The 22,952-nt window shown below is 47.8% G+C and overlaps 1 protein-coding gene across 3 annotated transcripts; it reads left to right on the forward strand.

Annotated features, from left to right (window-relative positions):
- The first annotated feature begins 203 nt into the window (after positions 1–203).
- Positions 204–22,904, forward strand: STK25 (serine/threonine kinase 25). 3 transcript variants are annotated; one of them, XM_005151007.3, is made up of 12 exons: positions 204–353; positions 2,111–2,237; positions 8,216–8,446; positions 9,881–9,937; positions 11,038–11,146; positions 12,363–12,520; positions 12,791–12,976; positions 13,786–13,931; positions 14,906–15,020; positions 15,318–15,389; positions 18,633–18,769; positions 20,737–22,904. In XM_005151007.3, the coding sequence occupies exons 2-12, from the start codon at positions 2,187–2,189 to the stop codon at positions 20,774–20,776; spliced, it is 1,302 nt and encodes a 433-aa protein (XP_005151064.3). In that variant the 5' UTR covers positions 204–353; positions 2,111–2,186; the 3' UTR covers positions 20,777–22,904. The 3 variants fall into 3 exon arrangements, with proteins under 3 accessions (XP_005151064.3, XP_033919775.1, XP_030906637.2); XM_034063884.1 differs by lacking the exon at positions 204–353 and adding an exon at positions 1,081–1,250; XM_031050777.2 differs by lacking the exons at positions 204–353; positions 2,111–2,237 and adding an exon at positions 6,314–6,419.
- The last annotated feature ends 48 nt before the right edge of the window (positions 22,905–22,952 follow it).

Consider the following 22,952-nt stretch of genomic DNA (forward strand, 5'->3'; position numbering starts at 1 on the left):
AACTACCCGGCTAAATTAACGAGTCTCCATGACTGGAGGTAGAGAGCTGAGCCGTTGGGCTGAAATGACTCCTAAGTAACATATGCAGGAACTCACAACTTAGCTCCTGTGCGGTGATTTGTACATGTGCAAACAGGGGATGTTTCACCATTGGTCCTCGTGGCAGCAGAACTGGAACAGAACTCCATTCTCCTTTTCCTGCTTCACCAGGAAGCTGTGATCCTCCTGTCTGCTCCTAGATCTCAGCCAACATGTGCTGGAGTAGGGACGTTTAGAAGAGATGATCGCAGTACTCTGTGGGTCCAGAAGGCTGGTCCTGCAGGTATCAACTCAAGCAACCAGGGATTCAACAGGTAAGACTTTTATTGAAACCCCTCCAACCGACAACCGGTCATTTAAATACACACGTATTATTGCATCGCAGGGGTACCCCATACCAGTCCTCCATCTCATTGACGCTTCTGAGGCACCCTACAACGCTACAACGCCAACCCCGGGAGAAGGGCGATGAGAACCCCTCGCACCCCGCGCCTCAGCCCTCCTGCTCCTGGGAACCCGCCCGCTTTGCACCGCCGGGTTCCTCGCCAAGGGGTGGGGGGCACGGGCCGCCCCGTGGGGTGTCGCGGCCCCTCGCCCTCACGGGGCAGCGGGCAGCAGACGAGCTGACACCGCGACAGGACGAGAGCAGCGCGGCCCGGTGACACCCTGCCCCTGGAGGGCAAAGGGGACCCATCCCCACCCGCCGGGAAGGCCTGGCCCGGCGCAGCCCCGCCTACGCCGCGGGGCTCTCTGGGATGTGTAGTCCCTGTCCCCAGAGCCCCCACAGCACTTCTGGCACAGGAGGACTCCCGGTCCCAGAAGCCCCAGCCTTGGCGCCCCGCCCTCCCTTTCCGCCACGCCCCCTCCCTCGGCCTACCGGGCTTTGTAGTCCATGGAGGAGCTCCTACAGCGGCCGGCACTGCGCCAGAACTACGACTCCCGGCAGGCAGCGCGGCGCGGCCTGTCCCCGCCCTGCGGCCTGTCCCCGCCCCGCGGCCTCTGCCGCGCCGTGTTGTTGCGCCCGGCCCGGCCCGCCCCTCCCAACCCCTCTCCCGGTACCCCCCGCCCCTCCCGCGGCTGCCGAGCTGGGTGTGCCAGGGCAGCCCGGAGCGGCAGCGGGGTGGCTGTGACTTCGTGTGCAGGGGTCCGGCATGGCACCGCTCCGCCCTTCGAGCGGGGACTGCTGGCCGTAGGTGCAGCGGGCTGCCCGGGTAGGTGCGGCGGTGTCCGCAGCCGGGAGGGCCCCTGGGGCTCCACGGCCCGAGGATCCGCCACAGGAGCGCTGAGAGGGCCTTGCGGGGCGGAGGGAGGCTGTGGACGGGCTGGTATTGTGCGCTCTGAGGAGGCCGTGATGGGGCGGGAGGGTCTGAGGGGACTGGGGGGAAGCCGAGGGAGGATGAAGGGTCCATGAGCGGGGCTGGGGGGAGGCCGTGGGACCACCATGGCCGGGAACGCTGTGGGGGGCTGAGGCGCCCGGGCTGGGCTGAGGTGTCGCGCTGGGTTAGGGCTCTAATGTTGCTAAGGTGTAGGGCAGCCCTGCGGGAAGCATTGCTGAGGAACACGGGGTCTGGGGAGCACTGGTGGGGGTGCCCAGGGATGGGGTAGGGTTGGGGTTCCTGAGGAAGAAGAGGTGCGCGGGGCAGCTGAGCTTTGCAAAGTGGGTCTGCTGGGGAGAACGGGAGCAGAGGGGTGCTCTCAGCGAGAGGATTACTGGGGAGCAGTAGGAGGAAAGGGGTGTTTGAGAATAACGTGGGCTGTGCTGGGGAAGACGCTGGGAGCAGTGATGAGGGGATAGTGCTGTAGGGGCAGCTCTAATACTGGGGAGCACACTGAGGTGATGGTGGGGAAAATGGTGCCTGAGGCTTTGATCTGAGGTTCCCTGATCTGGAAGGCATGTCTGGAAATAACTGGGAAGTGAGGCTTGCGAGGAGGGCCTGGCATGCTTGGAATGGGCTGGTGGGTTCAAGTAGAACTGCAAATTAAAGGCAAAAAGAGGCAGGTAGCTCACTTGGTGAATGAGCTGGGCTCTGATGACATCAGGTTAGAGCTGTTGTGTTCTTGCTTGTCGCAGTTGACCAGTGGATGAGAAAGCACCACTTTTCCCCTGTGCTACAACATCCCAGCCCTCCCTGATTCTGGAAAAGCGGATGTCTGACCATCCTATAGGCATGGCTCACTTGAGAGAATTTGCCAGCCAGGTAAGTGGCAATTAAAAATGAGTGTCAGACTATTGTATCAGGAGCAAACATTCTTACGCTTGTTCATGAAATGAGTTAAAAAGAACCAGGAAATCATTTTTAAACACTCTTTATCTCTTTTTGCCCATGTCTCAAGTTACTCCTGTTAGGCAACTGATTTGTGTCTTATTCTGTGGTGGTACTGAACTGGTAGTATTAGGTTGCCAGCCATATAGAAAAGGAATTCTTTCCCCAGTATCATGCCTTTGTCTGAGGTTAACTTTGCTCTTAGGAGGACAGGAGCCATTGGCCCTCTGAGTATTTTTTGGAGGGGAAGCCTAGAAATGGGGACAGAAGAGCTGTGTGTGCAGGCTGTGGCAGACACACCTTACTGAAGTGTTCATAACAGCCGCCTGAGAAAACAGTGCTTATAACCTTCATGCGTAAGAGTGATATTTGATGCTGAATGTTTAATTCTTCTGAGGGAGATACCAGCCTCGTGGATGTGGTTAAATCCTGTTTGTTGTGATGACATTTTCACAAAAGGAATGTGGAAGGATGATGTCATGACTAAAAGCTAAACCACATTAATGATATTGGCTTGAATTTTCTTTCTTCTGATTTGGCTGTGGTGTGTGTTTGATTATTGGCAGATGTCAATACTGCATGTGGGTCCTGTTAAACCATGGTTTGTGTGGGTTTTTGGGATTTTCCTGTTCTGCTTCGAGGTGTAGCATTATGGTACTAAAAACTCTAAAATTTGAGATGATTCTTTCTCCAAACTTTTTCTGATTTAAAATTGATTTGCCATGCATCTGATTTTGGATGCTGGCTTTCACATAAATCATTTCCCCGAAGTGTGTATGGAATTAAATGCAAATATAGTACCTGAGTGAGTCATTGTACAGGGAAAGAAATTAAAAGAAAAGGAAAGGCTACTGTCTGGTTAGGGCTGAGAACTGAGTTCCGTAGTTACATATGAGGTTGCTCTAAAGCTTTTTGTATACAACATTCACTAATGAAGCTTATCACGGTTCCAGTGGTCTCATCGCTGATCAATTAAGGAAATGTAAGGCATTCTCAGATTCTGTCATCTGATTCTGGTCCTGGAATAGGAAAGCAATCTGTTTTGTCCCTTTCTCAGGTCTCTTTAGGACTCCTTGCAAGCTATGTAACTGAGGCTTGGTGGAAGGGCAGTGGGAATTGGCCTGGTGTTCTGTTCAGAGTTTAGGAAGGGGTGGGAAGTGCTGTGAAAATCCAGAGACTAATACTTGGATTGGAATGTCAGAGGCTTGACTTGTCTTTGATTCCCAGTTCTGTTGCTGATCTGCAAGGTCACCTGAGGCAAATCCCCCGGTTGCTTTATGTCTGTGCCTCCATTTCCATGCCTCAGCTAGTTGGCTCTCTCTTTTCTTGACTCCCTTTGCTGTGTAAATACAGCACAGTGGGCCTCCGGTCTTTCTGCTAGATGATGTGTTTGTGTTATTATGTGTAAAGTTCAGATCTGAGCTCTGCTTCTAGTTTTGTTGCTCCTTATGTGAACTCGAAGAAGCAGTTCAAGTTCTCTAGCTAAGTAATGTTTCCCTCCCTTGAAGCAAAAGAATGCGATCTGTGAAGCAAGTTGGGGCTCAGACAAATTCACGTGTTTCAAAGCATTGAACTCAAACTTCTTGTCTATATTCGAGAAGTTCAGAACTGTCTCAGGTTTGGCAGTTGAAAAGAGCTGTGCACAGATTTCATAGACACAGGGAAGCTTTCAAATGTTTCCAGATACAAAGCTGATACCCCCAGAGAGAACACAGTACCTGCTGTGGATATCTCTGTTGGTAGCCCAGAGGTCAGCAGGTAGCATGCAGTGTGGGTAAATGAGAGTGGTTATTTCCCCTTCTTCTCTAGTCTCCTCTCAAAGGCTATGGATATCATGCCTCTGCAGCTGGAGGTGGCAGAGCTGCCAAACCCATGCTTTCCCCATGAAGCAGCTGGTGTCACTGCCAGGCTTGCCTCAGAACACGCTGCAACTCTTAATTCCTGATGTTTGCAGTGAGTCACTCTGTTTTAAAACATGGCATCACCAGTCGTGATGGCAAACACCCCCACATCTGTCATGACAGAGCATCTTTCTTTCCTGTGCTGTGAGATTAGGCCCTGGAGGGCAGAAGTGGAGCATATTACCAGTAGATTGTCCTCATCCCTCTCATACTTATTCCCTCCCCTTCCTGCTTGTATAATTGAGATGATGCTTTGTGTGCTCTCCCTCCCAAGGCCTGTTCATGCCCAGCTGAGCCATCTCTAGTGTGTGACTGTTCTCAATGGGGAAAAAGAGCATGAGGCTTTTTGCTCCAGAACTACTGTGTAGTTGACAGTCAACCAAAAAGGTGTGAGGTGGTGACCATCTTTTAAAAGCTTCATGCATTGCAGTAGAAGAAGGATCAGCAGATGGTCAGCTAGCTCTTCAGACTCTGGCCTGCAGCTCCATTTCACAGCTCTGGTGGGTTCTGTAAATATGGAAGAAAGTGGAAAGACCCCAAGCTGGTGAGCAGTTGCACAGTTGACGGATGTTAATAAGCTGCTTTGGGTTAGCCATGCTCACTTATGCAGGTGTAATGTTCATCTAGATTCTGTTACTTTCTGCTAATAAAGTTTCTCAGGTGTGTTTGTAGCTGTGCAGTCACAGAACATTGATCTGCAGCCAGGATGATTCTCTTAACAAGACTGGCACTGAGATCAATGCTTATTTAGAAAAGGGACAGGTTGTGCTGGTGACACTCCTCATTGCAGTGCCTCAAATTTATTGGAGTAGGGGAGAGTCAGGCTACACAGAATGCTGCCTTCTCCTCCTCTGCTCCTACTGCTTGAGCCCCCTGAGTGTAGCAGTGTTCTCTTCTGATGGAGCAGTGCTCTTGCAATGCTCTTCATTCCTGGCATAACTACACTTGTCCTTCTCTCTGGTGAGTGCTGAGGTTTGTGTGCCCATTGATCTGAATGTTTGCTCATCGTCAGCAAATTACCATGTGGCAGCTCAAATAGGAACCTTTTGAATGGACAATTGAGCAGATGTCCTGCAGAGGAGCATAATTTTATCTTATTTTGTCATGGGAATTCAGGGTTGCTTCCACAAAAATGCCAACTGGCAATGCCTCTGCTGGGCAGACACTGACCTGCTTGAACCAGAGATGAGCTGTTTCCTCCTCCCTTGTTTACAGAAAGTGAAAAAAATTCCTTAGCAGACTTGGTCCTGCAGCAGGCATCTAGGAGCATGTAACCATGGCTGGAATGACTCTTCCACTTTGCCCATACTTGCCACTAGATTCTGGCTGTTGCTGGGTATGACTTGTGTGGTTTTTGGCAACTCTGTCAGTTGAATATAAAGAAGAAATTCTTTACTGTTAGGGTGGTGAGGTACTGGAATGGGTTGCCCAGGGAGGTTGTGAATGCTCCGTCCCTGGCAGTGTTCAAGGCCAGGTTGGATGAAGCCTTGGGTGATATGGTTTAGTGTGAGGTGTCCCTGCCCATGGCAGGAGGGTTGGAACCAGATGATCTTAAGGTCCTTTCCAACCCTAACTATTATATGATTCTATGGTTGCATATCCTCAGGCCTTCCACAGAGTCATGCTCTTTCCCTGCCATCTAGGCTCTGAAGCATTTCCAAATCAGTTTTGAGGTGACAGGTACTGGGGTGGTAAATCCAGTACTCACAGAGGTTCCTGTTCCAGTTTAATGTGGTAGTTCTCTCTATTTTCCCTGCCAGAGTTGTATCATCTTCCCGAGTCCCCTGGGCAAAGTTTCTATGTGCTTGTTAGGAAAGTTTGATTCCTCCACCTTGTTCCATAGGAAATGGGATCAACTGACATCAAAGTATGGAAGCTTGATTATGAAGCTGTCTATCATTACAGAGCTCAGTACATAAAATAGTGGCTGTCCCAAAACCTGCCTGTGGTAGCCGGTGTTCTTCTGTTTGATGTTGCGTTCTTGACAAGTAAGTCCTGAGCCTTGCCAGCATAAGGAGGGACACAGTAACTTACACCTTGCCATTTATTTTCTCATGGCAAAAATACTTACATGGGAGAGGAGGAAGGTTTTCCCACCGGGTTGCTTCCCTGAAGGATTCATGTGGATTGTTTTCTTTACCAGCTGAGCCAGGTGCTTCTAAGAGATGACCCTCTTGTTCTCCCTTCTCCTTGATGTGTGATGGTGGCTGCTATGGTGAGTGGCATTTTTATGGTGCAGTAGTTGACTCTGCAGGGTAACATCTGGGCCACCTTGTTGCCCCTTCCTGTAAGTTGGTCAGGAGGTGGAAACTGCTTCTGGCCTCTTGTGAGCCTAGACTAGCCAGGCGGTTCTCCCTGTGCTGCAGTCATCATTCTTATGTTGTCTCCTGGCATTTCTCAAACTCAGATCCTCTTTCTTGCCACCACCTCCCTCTTTCCAGTCCCTCTCGTATATCTCCAGTTCCTTTCATCTCTGCATATCCCCTCCAGTCTGTTCCAGTGCATTTGTTCAAAGTACAGCCTGTTTCAGTGTTGCCATGGATGCGCAAGGATATTTGATTATCCTTCTGTATCTTAGACTGGAATGCATGGGGAAATCCTGTTGAGTGAGCTGACTGTAAAGCTCATTCTGGGCCTGGTTTATTCCATATAGCAATGCATGGGGTGCAGAATGCAAACAACCTGTAATGACTGACTGGCTTAATCATTAAGCAGCATGTCGGGCTGCTCAGTGATGTCTCTACTGCTGGAACCTGGTGTTAGATGGAGGAATGCAGCTGCCCTGTTCTCAGCTAAAATCTCTGCCAGCTCAAGGCCCTCACAAGGCAGCGGTGCTCTGGGTGACATGTTGGAGGTGAGACTGAGATGTTCTGGGTGTGGAAATCTCACTGTAACAGCTTGGCTGCCCCCTGGGCCAGGCCGTATTTTCCAGCTTGTTTTTTTAATAGACTTATTTTTAAAGAAGACAGACTAATCACGAAGAGCCTTTTAGTGGTGAAGAGCCTGAAGCAGAGCAGGACCTCCTGCTCTGCAGCTGGAGAGAATGAAATAGCTGCAGACAATGATTCCAATTTCTTCCCTTTCTTGCCCATACTCATCTTAATAAACAGTTAACTTTGAAGCTGCTGTTAGAGTCAGTATGCCTCTGATGATTGTGTCAGTAGCTTCCCCTCTGGTGTGCTTATCTAATGAGAGAAATGCTGTTTGCTTTTGCATCTGGGTGTGCCAGCCAGTGGAGAGGCGATTCCAGAAAAGCAGGTCTGCAGACTGGATGTCCATTCAGCTCCCGTGTCTCCTCTGTGACAAACAGGTGTCTGGCCTCCTTGCTGCTGACCTTCCAAAAGACATGAGGCTCCCTCTGCAAACATCTGAAGAGAGCTGGGCGGGAAGCTGTCTGGAAATCAGGCTGTGGAAGAGAAGGCAGCTAATGTGAACTGGTCTTTATATTACTGTAGTATTTCACCTTCCAGACAAGTAGGAAAGGGTTCAAATCTTTCAAATCATTCCATTCTTGAAGTGCAGGAAGGCAGACTAGGGAAATATTTCTGTGAACTTCCTATGGCTTCTTGCTTGTGCCCATTTTCTCATCTGGCTCTTCAGTTTTGAAGGCTGGTTCTGGTATACCTTTGCCTGTCTTTTTATTCCAGTGTGAACAAGTGCTTACTCATGGAGCTGCTTGGGTACCAATTTAGTGCCTGCAGTTGAGCAGTCTTCTCCCAAAGGAGCTGACATTTTCCATAAAGATACTGGCTTACATTTTCCTTCTGGGCTTCTCTCCCTTTCTCCTACTATGGGCTGTAGGGGCAGAAAGCCTATCCGAGAGGTGTCTTGAGTTGTAATCTTGGATGTGTTTCTCAGCATGTGAAGACCTTTTAGGATATGTGAGGTTTGGATGAATTAAACACCACAGTAGATGTACAGATAGGGAGATGAGCTGTATGTGTGTGCATGGCACTCTGCAGGCTGCTGTAGGTCTTAACGGGCTTCTCCTGTCTCTGCTTTCTGGTGTAGCACTCCAGGGTTGATCCCGAGGAACTGTTCACCAAACTGGAGCGGATTGGCAAAGGATCATTCGGTGAAGTGTATAAAGGGATCGACAATCGCACCAAGGAGGTGGTTGCTATCAAGATCATTGATCTGGAAGAGGCTGAGGATGAAATTGAGGACATTCAGCAGGAGATTACAGTGCTCAGCCAGTGTGATAGTCCCTACATCACCCGGTACTATGGCTCCTACTTGAAGGTAGGGCAAAGCTGGAGCAATTCTCTTGCCAGCAGTCTGGGAGTGGAGTGGGCTTCTCTGTGGGTGCTGCAGCTCACAGTAGCATGCAGTACTGCCGAGTGTCCAAACTGTGAGTGTCGGTGTGGCAGCAGGAACTGCAGTGGCTCTGCTCACTGTGTGTATTTGGTCTTAATAGAAGACTGGGCTTTAGACACTTGCAGAGCACATGGAAATGAGGTGCCTCATACAATGTGGTCCCAAAAGCAGGCACTGCACTGGGTAGAAGATTGTTTGTTAAGAAAGCTGACCTCTTCCTGGTTTGACCATTCTTGAAAGGAAGTTTGTGGAATACTTTTCCAATATACCACAGTTTTAAGGTAGTAACACTGAGGGCTTTATGCCTGTGGAAGGAAATGGAGTTTGAAGCTGTACTTTCTGATCCCAGGGGAGGGCCACGAGGATGAGTGGGTAGGAGCACCCCCTATACAAAGAAAAGCTAAGAAAATTTGGGCTGTTCAGCCTGGAGAAGAGAAGGCTTCATTGAGACCTCATATCAGCCTTCCAGTATCTGAAGGGGGCCTACAAAGATACCAGAGAGGGACTCTTCATCAGGGACTTAGTGATAGGATAAGGGGTAATAGGTTTAAATTTAAACAGAGGAGATTTAGGTTGGATATGAGGAAGAAATTCTTTACTGTGAGGGTGGTGAGACACTGACACAGGCTGCCCAAGGAAATTGTGAATGCCCCATTCCTGGCAGTGTTCAGGGTCAGGTAGGACAGGGCTTGGAGCAACTGGGTCTAGTAGAAGGTGTCCTTGCCTGTGGCAGGGGGCTGGAATTAGATGATCTTAAGATCCTTTCCAGCCCAAACGATTTTGTGATTCTCTGATATTGTGATCATCATTTCATCAAAAATCATGAAAAGAGCAGGAACTGATTCTTTGGAGTTGGGCTGGTACCACTTGCATTGAGAACAGGTTTAGGAATTCCAACAGAAGCTGTTAGTAGTACTGGAAGAGATGTCTGCATGCTGGCTGCTGGAGGGGCAGTAACACTGAGTCTGTAGCAAACAGTTCCTGAGCTCTATGGATCCTGATCCATGCACATTTTTCAAAGGCTGTAATGCATGTTCTCAGCCTTCAGCTGAAAACAAGCAAGCTGAGGCTTCATGGATCTGCGGCTTATCTTCTACCAGGACCCTGTCAACCTCAGTCTGGAAATCTCTGAGGAGTTAAGAAAGCATCTTGATGATTGAACCTTTCAAGCTGGCAGGTCCATCACTATAATGCTGGGTCATCAGAAAAGAGGGATCTGGAAGCTCCCTTCTTAAGCCTTCAAGAGCTGAGGTGTTGTGGATTGTGTACTACTGATGTGCCTTGCTGCCTCTGGAGTCTTTCACTTTTCTGTCTGGTTTTATTATTGTTTTTGATCTTGATTTGTGCTCTTGCTTGCAGGGCACTAAGCTCTGGATAATTATGGAGTACCTGGGAGGAGGTTCAGCCCTGGATTTGGTAAGTACATGGTAAGCTTTGGACCATGAAAAACATTGGCTGGAGCCTTGGTTTGTGAAATGCCCGTAAGCCAGAGACTCAGTTGCTGCATACCATCTCTTTGACAGCCATGTGCTTGCAGGGTATGTAGTGCAGGACAGACACACTGGTTATGCATATTCTTGAACAGCAGAAAAGTTTGCATGGAGCTCAGCTGTCAAAGCACTGTTCTTCAGTGTGTTCTGCTGCTTTATAATAGGAAGATCCAGTGACCTGAAGTGTAACAGCAGTCAGTTTGTTTTGAGTAGTGCAAATCCATCCTTTACCTAATAAGAACCCATGGTATTGTTCAGTGCTTGCATGGCATCAGGCTCAGCAGGGACCTGGTCTATAATCAGCGTTCTCAGTGTTTGATGATACAAATGATGTCTAACAAGTTACCCCAGATTTTAATGGAATACAGATGCAGAATAAACACAGGAGTGAAGTTCTGCTGTGCTGTATTCTGTCACAGGGTCTTGGCTTTCTCCTTAGGACAATAAAGCCTGTTTTTCCAGAGGTGTAACTAAGGTCATGTAATGAAAACTACTGAGCCTGCACTGACTTGAGGAAAAGTGTATTTGGGGCGGGCTGTCATCAGCAGAAGTCATCATAGTGTGAAAAACTCAATTATTGCACTGAGAAGGCAAGACTTGTTTAGAGGAGAACTGATGGAAAGAACTCTGATAAAGACTTCACAGCCAGAGGGTAGAAGTTGTCCTCTGTGCTGTTGCAGTGGCTAAAATTCAGTTGTTGCATGCTGGCAGAGAGACTTGAACAGGAGAAACTGTTAAGATGTTCCGTTCACCAAAGTATTTCCAGGCCAAAGCTGGATATGAGCATCCTGCTGTTTGTCTAGGAAGCCTTTAATAGGCTAATAGAAAACCCCCAAAGATTTTCCATTTAATGTTGCCAGGTGCAGAGTCCAGCATTCTGCTTGCAGAATGAGCATCAGTCCTGCAGTAGGTGCTTCCTGCTGAGTGTGACCTGTTCAGCCAGAGTTTCCAGGAAACAAACTGAGAGGCTGGAAAATCCAAGGCATCCATCACCCTCTTTTAAGTAATCTTTCTGCCCTTTATCAGCTGAAGCCAGGACCCCTGGAGGAGACTTACATAGCTACTATCCTGAGAGAAATCCTAAAGGGTTTAGATTATCTGCATTCTGAGAGGAAGATCCACAGGGACATCAAAGGTAAGCAATGGAGAGCTCAGCTCTCCTTCTTGTAAGGGATGTTACTAATATCAGATTTAGCAGTATTGTACAGCAGTAGTCGGAGAGGTTTCAAAGACAGTTTTTCAGTGCTGCTTTCACTATTGGGTGGCTTGTTTCTGAATCTGATGCTTTTCCTTTTACTGTGATTCATGGTTTTCATGTCTTTAGGGTTTAGGGTAACAGTAAGGATCTGTAGCTCTTCTCTGGTATTTGCAGTTTGGGCAGGCAGGGGGCTAAAGGAAAGGAAATGAAAGGCATGCTCAAATACTAGCTGACTGTTATGTCTGGACAGTTGCTTTACTGCTGGACCACAGGCGTGTGTATGCTGATTATAACTTACTGTGAAGGTGAGCTGTCCTCATGCAGGGTTCACAGCACTAGAAAATCAGGGCAGCTTGTGTCAGTTTATCCTGTTCCTGATTTTCATAGTCATTGGTTGTATGCAGTGCAGAGAGACCTTGCATCTGCCTCCCAAAGAACAGTCTCACGCCAAGCACAGAGCATCAAAGGAGAGCAGGGGGGTGGGAGGACAGTGCTGTGAAGATGTGGCCAGTGTTGGATGCTGACTGCTCTGACCCTCTGCAGGAGGGGATGTGAGCAAGCAGAGCAGAGAAACCTCATGCGGGGGAATATGTTGAAAAGATTCTATTGCGTGTGTGAGGCTGCACATTTTTAGCAGGTTTCAAGCTGTGCAGGACTGCTGGCTGCCAGCAGAGTGGGGAAGTGCTGAAAGCTTGTAGGTAAGGTCTGCCTCAGAATGAGAAGTCTTACAAAAAACCTTCATCCCCAAACCTGCACAATGTCACTGTCTTAAGCTGAGTGAGTGAGGAGCAGTACAAGACCAGGACTTGAGAGCTCTTTAGAAGGATCTGCTCTTTAACCAGTGCTGATGCTACTCTGAAAAAGTAATAAGACCATTTGAAGTATCTTGCTGCCCTCTGGTCTTTGTGTGGCCAGGGATCACATCTAGCAGATTGTGTGGCCCTTCACGTCTACTTCTTGCTGCTACTCTAGAAATATTTCCCTTCTGATCTAGCCAAGTGTAGGAACTTGTTCCATGTTACCCAGCAGAGGTAAATTCTGAGCTGAGGGTTTTCACTGGGGCAAAGGAGGGTATCACAGGAGGTCCATTCTCAGTATTCAGTTCTGTGTGGGCTGGGCATGATTCAGTCTTAACGCCTCTTTGTGTGAACAGCTGCCAATGTGCTACTTTCGGAACAAGGAGATGTGAAACTGGCTGATTTCGGGGTGGCTGGACAGCTGACAGACACACAAATCAAGAGAAACACCTTTGTTGGAACTCCATTCTGGATGGCACCAGAGGTCATCAAACAGTCTGCTTATGACTTCAAGGTGAGCTGGCAACAGGAGGATTGCTACTTGGTGCTACTTTATATAAGATGATGCTAGGTTTAATACAGAGGTTAGAAGTGTTGCTTATTGCAAGAATGATACTTTCCTGTTACGGTTCAGGATCTGTTGGAGGAGTTTGTCTATTGGACCTGAAACACCTCACCTGATTTAATGTGATCAGACCTTCAGCTGTGCTAGAATTGCATGCTCCCATGTTGCAGAGTTGCTCTCTGCTGTTCTGTGCTGTCACTATTCTTGCTCTTCTTTCAGGCAGACATCTGGTCCCTTGGAATTACAGCCATTGAACTAGCAAAGGGAGAGCCTCCAAATTCCGACTTGCATCCTATGAGGGTTCTCTTCCTAATCCCCAAAAATAACCCTCCAACTCTTGAGGGTCACCACAGCAAGCCCTTCAAGGAGTTTGTGGAAGCCTGCCTCAACAAGGATCCTAGATTTGTGAGTATTGCTATCTACCTGTGAGTTTGGGTCAGGTATTGCAGAAGTCAAAAGACTTATATAGCAGAAGACCTTTTGGTGCAAGGTTTCTGGAGAGAAAGAAGTACTGAGCTTACAGAATGGACAGGTGTCGTGGTTTAAACCAAGTCCACACAGCTCGTTCACTAACTCCCCCCCCACCTTGCTCCCCCAACCCCTGGAGAGTTAGGAAGGAGAATCCAAAGAATGTAGCCCCCACGGATTGAGATAAGCACAGTTTAATAGCTAAGGCATAACACAAATCACTACTGCTATTACTACTACAAATAATAATGATAAAGCCAATAACAAGTGAAGAGAATACAACACCTCACCAGCCACCGACCCATAACTCACCCCACCCTGCCCGACCGAGCACCGACCGATACCTCCTCCATCCTCCCCAGAGCTCCAGCCCTTCCGGGTCTCTCCCGGTTACATCCTGGGTATGATGTCCTATGGTATGGAATACCTCTTTGGCTAGCCTGGGTCAGGTGTCCTGTCTCTCCTTCCCCCCGGCCTCCCCTCCTCCCTGGCAGAGCATGAGCTCAGAAAAGGCCTTGGACAAACCAAACATTTGAGCAGTAACTCAAAACATACTTGCTATCAGCAACCGTTCTCAGCCCAGAAGTCAAAACACAGCACTGCACCAGCTACCAAGAAGGAGAAAAATGACTGCTACTGCTCAAACCAGGACAACAGGCAAGCCTGGCAAGAATTGAAATCAGTGCACTTGCTTGGTTAGTGTGCAGAGGTGGTTACATGTAACATGCTTTCCTTATTTGTTCCAGAGGCCAACAGCTAAAGAATTGCTAAAGCACAAGTTCATCACACGCTACACCAAGAAAACCTCATTCCTAATGGAGCTGATAGATCGATTCAAGCGCTGGAAATCAGAGGGCCATGGAGAAGATTCCAGTTCTGGCGATTCTGATACGTATGTACATACTCTGCAGGGTGGTGTGCAGGAGGTGCCCTGCTATATACACTTCATGCCTTGGGGTAGCCTGCAGCAAACAGCTTGGATTCTTTTCTCCACCTGGGTTGGAACACTTACAGTAGCTCAGGGGGAAACATGAGAGCATCTGTTTATGGCAGCAGGTAACTGCTGCCTGAAGAAACAGGGTGTTACCCTGTATTTGGGTGGCATGGTTTAGTGTGAGGTGTCCCTGCCCATGACAGGGGGGTTGGAACTAGATGATCTTAAGGTCCTTTCCAATCCTAACCTATGATTCTGTTCTATTCTAGTATTAATCTGTGGAGCCTCTTTGCTTAGTGTATAGAATCAGAAGTACTAACAAGAAACATCTAATCTGTGCCTAACTAATAACCAAGGCTCGTTGCCTTGTATTTTATGGACATTCAGTTAAATAAAAGAGCTACAGGCTTTAGTAACTGTGGCAACACTGTGATTGTTTGTGTATTCATGGGTAGAGTGCTCTGCTACTGATGTGGAGAATGAGCTTTGGGTGAGGAAAGGGCACTTTTTTGCCAAGCTGGTGTTGCAGAGCTGCTCTACCTCTAGTGGCAACACTCAAGTGAGCAGTGACTCTGGGAGGTTAGTTTGCAGCATCTAACCCTAACCCCTCAAATTGTGAGCTGTGTTGTCTTAAATTCTCCTAAATTTAGCTTGCACTTTAAACTGTGTTCAAGCTGGCTAGAACAGCAAGGTGATTGTGGTGATTTAGAAACATGATGTAGTAGTTAGCTCACGTCTCTGGTGCTCTGTATGGGTTGTAGGGACAGAAACAGTGTCGTCTTAGGATTTTTTTTCTGGACAGGGAAATGCCTGGAGCCCTGTGGTATTATGACAGTCAGGTGAGGGGGAGCTTGTGACTATGGGAAGGCATGGGTAAAACACCTTGTGTGTGGAGTGAGGGTTATTCTTGATTTTCCCCTTTTCATTTGCAGTGATGCAGACACAGAGGATGGAGACCAGGGTCCAATCTGGACATTCCCACCAACTATTCGCCCTAACTCCTTGAGCAAGCTGCACAAAGGAATGGCTCTTCATGGTTCCCAGAAGGTCTGTTTGCTGTCTGTTCTTTCAGAAGTGGACTGAACTCTTAACACAAGCTTCAGAGGGTCTCAGGGAAGCTACCAGTCACTTGTGTTCTGTCTAAAATCAACTGTAGTGTGGCATCAAGGGCTAGTACCCAAGACTTGCCTCTTCCACATCATCAGGGTACTGCAGTTTGTGGCTTTTCTGAGATCTGGGGAGGGGACTGCCATGAGATGCTGTGAATTTACTAAAGACTTTTTAGTTTGTGTGCTTTAGGAGCCTTTCTCTGTGCCTGTAACTTCTTCTCGCCTTGCTTTCTAGCCTACTGAGCCCATCAAGAGGCAACCGCGGTCACAGTGTCTCTCCACGCTTGTTCACCCAGTTTTTGGGGAGGTGAGTAGAACCTTCATGGTGTTTGTGATGGCTGGAGAAGAAGAGATACCTGACATGGATCAGTAAATGGGAAGGATTTAGGGAAGGGAGGTGCAGTGAGGTACCTAGTAGGATTAAGAAACTATGAAGTATTTGTGCCTCTGTTAAGAGGTTTATACTGAGGTATGTTGGGAAAGTAAGTATGTTCCTGGAGTGTCCTCTCCAATACACTAGTGTTCCTAGAGGTATAGCACTACTGTTTTGTCTTCTGGTGAGGATAAGGTAGAGAAGTACCTGTTTTGTATCTGTCTTAGGTTTGCTAATGCCTTGACAACTCTGGACCCTGATGTCCCCAGCCTCTGTGGCTGAAGTTCAGCTCCTGTTAGGGCAGGCAGGTACTGGAACTTGCCTGTCACTGTGCATGTTCCCTGCCCTCGTGTTACGTGCAGTTCTCCACAGCAGAGTCACTGAGGGGAGTGTGGGTGGGTAAGAGCAGGAGTCGGCTTTGCCAGTTACTAGGCCATCTCCTTGATTTGTATATGCCTGCTATTACTGGCATACCAAGGCCAAGGAGTTACCTACCATATAGCCTGTGGCAGGTAGACTAAGAAAATGTGTTTGGAAAATCCACCCTGTTTCCTTGCCTCATGTTCTGGGTGGGGATGTGGAATTAAAAGCTACCATTAATGATGATAATGGGATAGTGAGTGTATCAGCAGAGAGCTGAATTGTCTTTCCAACTGGGTGATGTTTAAAGGGAGAAGAGGATAATCATAAGGAGGGTACTGCCTATGGGCTTCAGTTGCTGTTTCCAGCCGGAGTGTGGGAGAGTGTGGGAAAGGAGGTTCTGATTCAGGAGAAATCACTTGCAGAAACACTGCAAGTCAGGGCTCTTTCCTCAGGGTGCTGGGTCAGAGAGACTCTTTCTTTGCTCTTTCTGGATCCTGATGCTGTTCGAGAGGTGGTCCAGCAGAGTGCTGTGCTTTTTCAGGGATAGTCTCTGGACTTAAATCTCTCTCCTTGGGTCTAGTGCTATGTGGAAAGAGGGTTTGCTGCAGGGCGGAAAGCAGAGGTCATTCTGAAAAGCAGCCTGCTAGGACAGCACAGCTTTGGAAATTGAGAGTTTAGCTAACTGGCTTCTTCTGTACTCCACTGGGCCTGGTTTCCAGAGGCTGGACCATGAGACACATGCCCTGGGTCTTGTAGGCCCTACAAGATAGAAATGGATATAAATCCCATTGTTTTCTGATGCAGGCAGTTTGTTCGTGCAGCATAACCACTGATACCTGGTTCTCAGTCCTTTTGGTTTAGGAGCCTCCTGGGGAAGGGAGTGCTCAGATTTGTGAGTTCCTGAAACCAATGAGTGCATCTTCATGCTTCTCCTTCCCAAGCTTGCTGCGCCAGTTGCAGGCAGGAAGTGCCTGCTTGGACCTTTCATTTCTGCTGGTTTGACTCCCTTGCCCCAGATTTGCTGATCCTCCTTTCCTTTTGTTAGATTTCCCTGCCAGGTTTCAGTAAACCTGGCACCTTTTCACCTCTTTCTATAAAAGGCCTGAAGCTGGGCTTTGTGAATTGAAATCTTACTGAGATGCTGTTCATCTTTTCTGTGCCTTCCCTGCATGTGTATTATTGGATGTTAATATTGAAAATGACCCATGGGGCTCACACAGATGTAGGCAACTGCATACCTAGAAGCCCATTTGGCCTTCCTGGGCAGGGAGGAAGGGTAAAGTATTTGGGCCTGAAGGGCCAAGCAGTGAATAAACGCCAGTGGAGAGGCTTTGTGTGGGCCCCCTGCTAACCTCCAAGGACCTCTTCTGCAGTGGGAAGTGACAGGATCAGACTGCTCACATCACAGGTTGCTGCCAGTGGCTTGGTTGATAACAGGCTAGCACCTGACCTGCATGACCTGTGTCTCAGTTTGCTCTGGGGCAGGCAGTCTTTGATCAGGTAGACATCAAATCCTTGGCTTCGGCATCACAACTATTTTTGGCCTAAGAAATCTGTATCCTTGATGTGTAATTGAGTTGCCCTCCATCCCCCCCCCACACTGCTTCAGGAGCAGAGGCACAAGTGGATTGCTCCCCCAGCTGAGGCTTTGTGTTGGTGAGCAGCTGCCCCACTGAAGAGGCAGCAGCTCTTTTTGACTAGGAACCATTTTCTCCTGGAGGGGTCATGGAGCACAGGGATAGTGCAGTTGGGATGAGCATTCACATTGTCCTGCTTTCTGCACCATGGAAAAAAGGTGAGCCCCAACAACAGGAAAGGCTGATCCTAGAATTGCAGGCAAAGAACTACAAGGCTTATGTAAATCCCATTAATCAGTGTAGCCTAACAGGAGCTTAATCAAACTTGACAGTGGTAGCTGGCAGATAGTGCTTGTTCCACAAAAGGTTTTCATCTCTGTTCAGCTCACTGTGTAATGATGCACACTAGGGAAGAGGCTGCCACATGAGCTGCTTGTGTGAGAAGCTGGGGAAATGCTGCAGAGGATGTGACTGGGTCTTCCAGTGACAGATTCCTTCATGCTCAGCATCAGTGACCTGTCAGGAGCTCCTTCATGACAGAGGTTTACCTATTTAAAATTAACAACTGGAACCATGTGCAAGCAGACCTGTGGCTGGTGAGGCCTAGCTGGCATGCACTGACCGTGATAATGTGGCTTTTCACCTAGGTCAGATGCTGCATGTGGAGGTCTTGCTGCAGGGGCTTCCTTCCCCTATCCTTCTGGAAGGGTCTGTCCTGGGGAGGAGTGGCTCAAAATCCATAGTGTGCCTCTTCCTCTCAGTCACTAGAAGCAACTCAGACTTTGTTGTTATTCAAAGTGGTGGCAAGTGACTCCTGGTGTTAGGGTATTTTCTGCTCTGCCTGTCTGCAAGCCTTTAGCCTGGGTGCTGAGGTGTCATTAGCAGTGAAGGTGACTGTACTGGTTCAGATACAGCAGAATTCTTTGTTCTACTCACAGGTTTTCAGGGCTGTTGTTCCATTTCTAGTATCATTTAGTTTGTTTAAAAGTACATTAAGGCCTGTTTGTTAAGGACTTTAATTGTTACTAGTACCTGGGGGAAAGTCTGAACTCCAGACGTTGGACTTCATTTTCCTGACCTACGAAAAGAGCCCTTCTTGACTGTATTCAGAAGAATCTTTCTGCCCTTCTGCACCCTTGTGGAGTCACACAAGGGAAAAGGACTTAATGTCTGTCCTTCGGTGCTTGATCAGTGCTTTTCTGAGATAGGGAACTAATGCACCATTTCTGGGTTGCAGCTTAAAGATAAGCACAAGCAGACTGGAGGCAATGTGGGAGCTATGGAGGAGCTGGAGAACGCCTTTAGCTTGGCTGAGGAGTCCTGCCCAGGCATCTCTGACAAACTGATAGCACACATGGTGGAACGGGTACAAAGGTGAGTGTCCTCTGGGGTGCGAGCTGGGCTGGAGCGGGCAGGGAACCCATCCATTGTCAAAATCTGGAACTGAGCAGTCAAGACAACCAAAAAGTGAATATTGATGACAAGGGTCTATTAGGTCAGCCAAGTCACTTCTGCTTTACATTTAATGAAACAGCTCTTCCTGCCTCAGAAGTCCTTCTGCACACTGAACAGGTTTCTGGAGTGTAGATGAATGTTGCAGACACAGCGAGGTGCTGCTGTTCACCTTCCTCTTGCAGACAGGCTGAGAGAGCTGGGCTTGTTCAGCCTGGAGAAGGCTCTGGGGAGTCCTCATAGCAGCCTTCTGGTGCCTAAAGGAGCCTGTAAGAAATCTGGGGAAGGACTTTTACAAGGGCCTGTAGTGACAGGACAAGGGTGAATGGCTTTAAACTGATAGAGGGGGGACTTAGTCACTAGAAAGAAATCCTTCCCTGGGAGGTTGGTGAGGCCCTGGCACAGGTTGTCCAGAGAAGCTGTGGCTGCCCCATCCCTGGCAGTGTTCAAGGCCAGACTGAATGGGGCTTTGAGTAACCTGCTCTAGTGGAAGGTGTCCCTGCCCATGGCAGGGAGTTTGGAACTGGATAAGCTTTAAGGTCCCTTCCAACCCCCTTCCGCTCTGATTCTATGACATACATATATGTGTGTGTGTGTGTATACACATATGATGGCATGCTGGTCCCATTACTCAGGCAGCAAGGACTGCAAAATGTCTAAGATCACTTCTGGAATAGCAAGTATCTGTTTCATTGCAAGGAATGTGCTTCACAGCACTATGTGCAGCCAGTCACACTGCTTGCCCAGCTTCAGGTAGCAGGAAAGGTTATTTTTGCTGGAGTGAATTACTTCCTAAACAGTGAAGGAGTATAGTCTTGTAGAATTAATGTTTTGCTGCACAGCAGGTGCTGCATCAAAATTGACTCCATTACTGGCACCAAGTTCAGTCACATCCATGTGCTGCAGGCAGCAATGTCAGATCCTGATCACGCATTTCTCAGGCTTTATTTAACATTAATGTGACTCACCTCCCTTTCACAGCAGGCTGTCCTAAATCTTGCCTTTTTCTCACTAGCCAAGAAACTTAACATTTGCTGCCTCACTGGTTAGAAGGCTGGAAGTATTTTGCTATACCTATGACCAAAGGAGCCATGGTTGCTAATGTAAATACCAGCCAAACTTTACAGTCTTTACACCCCTGAGCTTGGGCTTTCTAAGCATTTATTTCTGATGGGTTTAAGCTGGTGTAGTTTGCATTGTAGCTCAAGTACCTGTTGGAAGCTGTCAAGCAAAGAAGAGCCTTAGATACCAGGGACTGAAAATACTGGCCATTCTTTAGGGTTTCTGTTACTAAGTTATCCAAGCTTCCAAGCAAATATGCTATGGCTATGTTCATATCCCTCATCTAATAATCACTTAAAGGTGGAAAGAGAACACTCTTGGCTCTTCTGATTGACCCACAAAGGTCACAGAAAGTGTCCTTGGTAGTACCTGCAAAAACTTCAGTCTCTAATTGAGCAGGAGGTGCTTGCAGATGCGTTTTGGGTGACCGCAGGGCAGCTGTTGCAGTATCATTCACTTCTACCAGCCTAGAAATGGCATTACTGGATGGTGCAAAGGGCAAGACACTAGGGTTTTGTTTTGGAGGGCTGCAAGAACTCAGAAGCCTTGGTTAATTTCTTCTTGTAAAACACCAGTGCTCAAAATTTGTTAGCCTAAAATTGGGTCTTAAAAGTCAGAAAAACCCCCACCACCTTGGCTTCTTGTTAAACAGCTTGGGCTTAGTTGCGAGATTTCTTTATGTAGAAAACTGGCAGTGGTGATGGGAGTGGGGAAAAGCACATCCCGACTTACCCCTTCACTTGCAGTTGCATGGGTTGGTGCAGTGTGTGGGGGCTTGCAGTGGACAGCAGTGCCCACCCAGTTCCATGCATTATTCCTTCCTGCAGGTTTTCACACAGTCGGAACCACCTGACCTCTGCCCGCTGACACCAACATTCCCTGCTGCTGGTTTGAGGGGGGAAGGATTTTTTCCAGCTTCATAAGAACTACATCTCTAATCCAGACCACCATCTGCTGTTGGATGCAACATTGTGTTACGGACTCCAGGACATTTCAGAGCCTCCATAGTACACGTTTTCATGATAACCCAGGGTGGGGTTTGCAATGCAAGTACAATTTAGACCTTTTGCAGAACCAGAGATGGGTGGTCTAATTGTTTTTACAATGTAATCAATGCAGTTTTTAATTGTTTCCCTATGGATGTATCCATTTTGGCTTGGTTTGATTCACAGCTTGTTACTGGTAAATGCCCAGCTGCTGGAAAAAGAGGGAGATTCTCTTCCATTAAGGTATATTTCAAAGGTGAGTCCAATGGTTTTAGCCTCCTGAGCTTCCTAAAAAAGTGTTTGTGAGCAGTAATGTGTATGTGCAGGTATGTTTGGAAGCTCTTCATGCATGGAAAATTTCTGTGCCTCTGGAAGTTTGAGCAGCTTTCCAGTTGTTCTGGAGGTTTGCTTCAGTTCCTTCACACACTAGTAGTGAAACGCTGTCAAGTACAGCAGCAGCTGAGCTAATGCACTGCTGCTCTTTCCCAGCGTGTCCTTTCACAGGAGCATGGGTTTGCTGACTGTACTTTTTTTGGCTCTGGGACACATTTTATATTAGGCTTCGGTTCACCTCATTCAGGCAACAGCAGAACTTGCCTTGGGTCTGCAGGGACTGGAAGGCAAAGTGGTTACATTTGGTTTGGGAGCTTGTGGAGTTCCTTTTCTTGGTGCTTTCTGCAACTTGAAGCAACTAGATACACAGTCCTAAGTCTCTAAGCAGAGCAGACACCCTCTGTGCATGCACAGATGTTGCAGAAGGGTTAAAAAAAGGGTGCAGGAGGGGACACAACTGCCAAAGATGCTGACAGGGCATCAGTTCAGAAGGCAGCTTGCCACTGAGGCAAGAAACCTGTCCTCTGCAAGAAGGTATCAGTTGGATGGCTAAGCAGCAATGGTATCCGTGTGGTTGGGGGTTCACAAATGCTTCCATCAACTTTCTCTTCTCAGCTTTCCCTTTCTGGCTGTTCTTCAGTTTGGGATTGGAACTTGCTGAAGCCAGGGCTGTGCTTCAGTTGCCAAGCTGTGGTGGTGTTTGCTAGCGGAGAAATCAAAGCATCGACAGCCGTATTGGCTGCTTAAGGTATTCCAGTGGAGCCATCCCTAACTAGCTTTGCATTCTGTATAATACTAGTTTATAACAAACACAGATCTTTAATCCAAGTAAATGCACAGATCTTAAAGCTATGGTAAAGGTCTAGAAAATAGACTTAGGAACATAACTTTGATAGCTGTTTGCCTAGAGATCTGCTCTGATTGTCAAGATATTCCCATTAGGTCAGCAGGACCTTAGCTATCCAGATCTTTGTTTGGGTGTCTGGGTGTGAATGATGTGGCTCTCCCAGAGCCACTGAGAATAAAAGCTGTAGCTGGTCAGCAGTTTTTAAAGATAGGCCACTTTGTTAGGAACAAGACGTGAGTTTTGGTACTTTGATTCAGACCTGCAGATTGTAAGGGCTGGGCTAAAAGTAGCTCAAAAAGACCCTACATTCCCTAGCCCCAGTGCGTGGCGTTCACTTTAGCTTATGACTATCCTTTACTCTTCATCTCTGATCCATAAGTACAGGCTCAGCAAACACTATGAACAGGTCCAGTAGAGAAGAGGTGCTGCTGTTTGATCTTGCTGGAGCTCTGCTGCAGCGTGGTGTTTCTCTGGGGTGAGAGCCATCTCAGAGCCTGCATTTATGAAGAACAGACCAAACCCATTTTTTCCTCAGGAGAAGGAGTTAACATGGAAAACAGGAGTTACTGAGGTGGAAGGCAGAGGCTGCAGCCCAGCAGAAAGGCAGCTGAAGGGCTCCTGCTGCTTTTGAAGTTGCTGTTTCATGACGGTAGCAAATCATGTCAATAAGGTACCTTGTAGTATTACTCACATGCACTGCCGTGTAATGAGTAAACTTTTTAAAGGAAACAATCCCCACAGACTTCGTCCAGTAGTCAAAGCAACAATGGGTTTAGTTTTTAAAAACATTGAAAGGGATCTGCCACTTTCAATAAAGTAATGAAACAAATGAGGCTGCTGTAACATTGTATTATTAGGGGTAAAAGTGTGGGTTCAA

The sequence above is a fragment of the Melopsittacus undulatus genome, chromosome 6 (genome assembly GCF_012275295.1).
Source record: "Melopsittacus undulatus isolate bMelUnd1 chromosome 6, bMelUnd1.mat.Z, whole genome shotgun sequence".
In the NCBI taxonomy this organism is placed as follows: Eukaryota; Metazoa; Chordata; class Aves; order Psittaciformes; family Psittaculidae; genus Melopsittacus; species Melopsittacus undulatus.